Source organism: Patella vulgata, chromosome 6 (genome assembly GCF_932274485.2).
Source record: "Patella vulgata chromosome 6, xgPatVulg1.2, whole genome shotgun sequence".
In the NCBI taxonomy this organism is placed as follows: domain Eukaryota; kingdom Metazoa; phylum Mollusca; class Gastropoda; family Patellidae; genus Patella; species Patella vulgata.
In genome coordinates this window covers 56,034,935-56,038,855 of record NC_065884.2, presented here as the reverse complement: position 1 = coordinate 56,038,855, position 3,921 = coordinate 56,034,935, and the positions used below count along the sequence as shown (strand labels likewise).

The 3,921-nt window shown below is 34.7% G+C and overlaps 1 protein-coding gene across 1 annotated transcript; it reads right to left on the bottom strand.

Moving 5' to 3' along the window:
- Positions 1 to 2,530: 2,530 nt before the first annotated feature.
- Positions 2,531 to 3,674, bottom strand: LOC126825212 (uncharacterized). Its single transcript, XM_050554775.1, has one exon. The coding sequence runs from the start codon at positions 3,566 to 3,568 to the stop codon at positions 2,567 to 2,569; it is 1,002 nt and encodes a 333-aa protein (XP_050410732.1). The 5' UTR covers positions 3,569 to 3,674; the 3' UTR covers positions 2,531 to 2,566.
- Positions 3,675 to 3,921: the final 247 nt, after the last annotated feature.

Sequence of the window (3,921 nt, the reverse complement as noted above, 5' to 3'; positions counted from 1 at the left end):
TTTATAAGAATATTTAAATATTTTAACAAAAATAAAAACAACAAATATTTACTTCAATTTGTTATCATTTAATTTTGTCACCTGTGATAGAAAAATGAGTCGAAAGTCTTTTACAATCTGAACAAAAATGTTAAAAGGTAAAAATTTAGATTTGAAAAATAAAGCTAACAAAACTTTTTTTTATATATTTTTAGCGTATTTCAACATAGTTTTTCTTATATTGTTAATTGTAACAATGATTTCCGACTTCTGTCACAGATCACAATTATTAAATGGGTAGTCTGTGGAGTGGGATTTCATACTTGTGCTGTAGTTCATAAAGCGTTTTATTTGTCTGTGTCATGAGTTTGATCCTGTATCCCATTCACAAGCTGTGTTTATATATGGAAAGACTATACTGCATTTTGAACTCCAATTCTCAGGAGTTCTTTTACGAGCATGCTAATGTGTACACGGGACATTAGTTTTTTGTCCAATCTGAATGACTATACATTCATTGTCCCTTCATCCTGCGCTGCTGCAAAGGGGAACCACTCCGAAAAATCCACATTAACATTCACGACCAATGACTATACATTGTCCCTTCCTAGACCCTGTGTCCTGCACCACTGCAAGGGGGAACCACACCAAATAATCCTGATTAACTTTCATGACCAACACTGGGATCGAACCCAGGACCTCCAGGTTACTGAGCCAAAGTCATACTCACTGATCCACCACGGTTCGCCATTTATATTAGTTAAGACTTCATAAATTTAAGCAATCCCTCCTAGTTTTAAAAATTCCACATACAAATTTTGGCCTGTATTGTGTTCACAATGCTTTAAAAGTTGACCAGGAAGATAACTCCCTTATAAAATGGTTTTTTTTAAAATTTGCCCTATACCCTAATGATTCCAGGATATTTGTCCTCTTATCACAACCGCATGATTACATACATTTGAACGAAAATGGGAGATAACTCAGTACTTTTGGATTTTTCCTTACGATCCAATGAACAATCTCTGCAAATTTGAATAAAACAACTGTCAAAACTGTAGAGTGTTCATCAGAAAATGCTGACATAACAACAGACATCAGTGGGAATAATACAATAATGGGGAACAACTATGTAAATTACGTTATCTTTTTGTTTTATTAAAAAATCATTCTTAGTTTATTATTATTACAATAGTTATTATTACAGCAGTTACATGTTAACAAATCATGGGTTTAATATAATTACATTGTAATTGATAGTATAGTTAATTTAATTAAAGTTTTCAGCAGTTAGGGATCTATATATACAATGCACATTACCTAATATTACTTTACTTGTTTAGTCTGTGTTGCGCGTTTACACAGTCTTTTTAAGATACAAAATAATGAGACATAAGCCTAAACATATTTGCAAGTAAAATGGTAAAAAATACAGTACCCAGCTGGAAATTATACCAAGTTAAAATTTCTAAATGACATATATATAACACCCATACTAAGTCTTAATAGCCTTTTTATCTCTTAAATATAACACTCAAACGTTTTACAAATTTTATACTTTCCTACAGGTAATAAACATAGAGAGAGAGAGGAATGGGGTTTAATGTCCACTCGACACAAACTAGGTCATTTCGGGACTAACACATGGTTCAATTTTATTTCAATAATTCGCTTGCGCGTAGGTGTCTTTAGCTGTGGGAGGAAACCAGAGGACCCGGAGAAAACCCTCGACTCACGAGATTGGACAGGCTACCCTACTCCTTGTCACGTACAAATAGGGAATCAAAATCTCGAGGTAATAAATAATGAACAGTTGAAGAAAATGAAAAATGAAGCCATGTAGGATAAATCAATTGACAGATGTTATAAAGTAGATACAGCTGTGTCTCATGCCCAAGGAACCTAGTGAAACTGGGAACCAAGGAACCTAGTGAAACTGAACCAAGGAACCTAGTGAAACTGAACCAAGGAACCTAGTGAAACTGAACCAAGGAAGCTAGTGAAACTGGGAACCAAGGAAGCTAGTGAAACTGGGAACCAAGGCAAAATGATATACCTGTATGAAATAAAATTTCCTTACATTTAAAAAATAATACATTAACAGTTAACAATTTGTGCTAATAATAATAAATAATTGCCAAGTCACATAAGTATATTTACAATTTATCCATTAAATTAATATTTCACATGGTCAGGACCTGCACTAAATGACGTTGAATTTATTTAAAATTCCAACTAAAAAATTGTTCACTCAACACACAAAGACAGATGATAATGCTTAAAATGTTTTGTCAATTTTAATTTTTCTTAATTTAACCAACACCTAGCTGTGTAACAGGTCCTTGTTTTGGGACCACAAGTAGATGAATATCTCTCTAATAACAATATTGACATGCATGTATAAATTAAAATCATATCACAGTTGTTTTTTCTTAACTTAACAAATATTTCACTTCTAATAAAAACAATGGCATGTCATTTAGTTGAAATAATTTTGCTTTGATTGGAAATTATTGAAGTTCCGCAGAGCAGATTGTCAATCTCATATCTATTCAAAGCTCTTAAGAAATTTGGTTAATTGGATTCTTTACACAACAATAGGCTTTCCACTACCCACATTATTATATTCCGTTTTGTACATTTTTGGTGCTGTCATCGCTGAATTGCTTCCAGGATCTGGTAAAGTATATGGAGTATCAACTGGACAGTAAAAATTATTTTTCATTCTCACGTCTGATGGTCTCGAATACTGATCTTTATAAATTGTTTTTAAACCAGAATGTGGAACAGGAATCAATGCTTTCGGTTGCCGTGGTATTTTCGTTTTAGTTGGGAAAATCAAGGTATCTCTCATTGGTAGTCGGTCCCGTGGAACATTATCCTTAGGTAAAGGGTTTTGTTTCAAACCAAATCCCCAAGTTTTCGGATACTCTTCGCATTCCCAATATGTTGCCACATCTTTCTTTGGGTATTTCTTCAATTCCGCACTTTTGAAGGGACGATGTACCTGATGATTGGTGGAAAGATAAGGGTCTAGTAATGGCAAGACTCCGCAATCACCAACTTTAAATGGACGACCTTTCAATTTATCGTTTGTAGTACTACCTACACCGACCTTGGATGGCCCATCTTTGTGGTGATCTTGTAAAACGAAATTTTGTGGATAATAAACCTCTTCGAAAAAATATTTATCCCGTATTCCTGGCTCGGCACAAAATTTGTCCTGTGTTTCTGTTTTTTGGTTTCCCATCGTCAATGGACGTCTCCAGCCGCCATTGCCTAGTTTTTCTACGTGATCTTTGACATAATTTAGTTTCCAATGACCTGGAGATTTGTAATGAATAGGGTTACTATACGTATTTCCAGGATATTTTCTATCATAAGCTTTACCAGAAGTCGTATCATATCTTCTACACTCGATAACTTCGTCAGGTTTTGCTAAACCCGCCGGCAAAGGTTCGTTGATCAAACTCCGATACTGCGAGTCGGGAAAATAGTATCCCGGACGATATTGATGGCCAACGCCAGTACTAGTTTGGTTCCAATCCTGTCTCCCCTCTTTCCGGATCTCCTCGAAATTCGTCTCCATGTCTAATTATTCAATGTACTGACACAACAGTAAATGGAGAAAATAAACTTACATCGAGGAGAGAATGTTGTTAGTATTCTCGGTGCGTTACTAAGGTAAACATTTAATAACCGGATGTTGATAAAGAAACAAGGGCGGATAATTCCCTGTTATGTTAACATGGGTACAGACCACCATACAAGATAACGTTTTACGTAGAATTATTTCATTCAAACTTGATGAAATTGTTTGTTGGAGTATTAAGAGGAACCCTATGCCTATTTGTTTTTAGGACAAAGTTTAAGCGTAAGCTAAAATAATTACAACAGCTTAGCGCCCCATAGTCTGAAATTCTACTGGAACAGTATAATTCG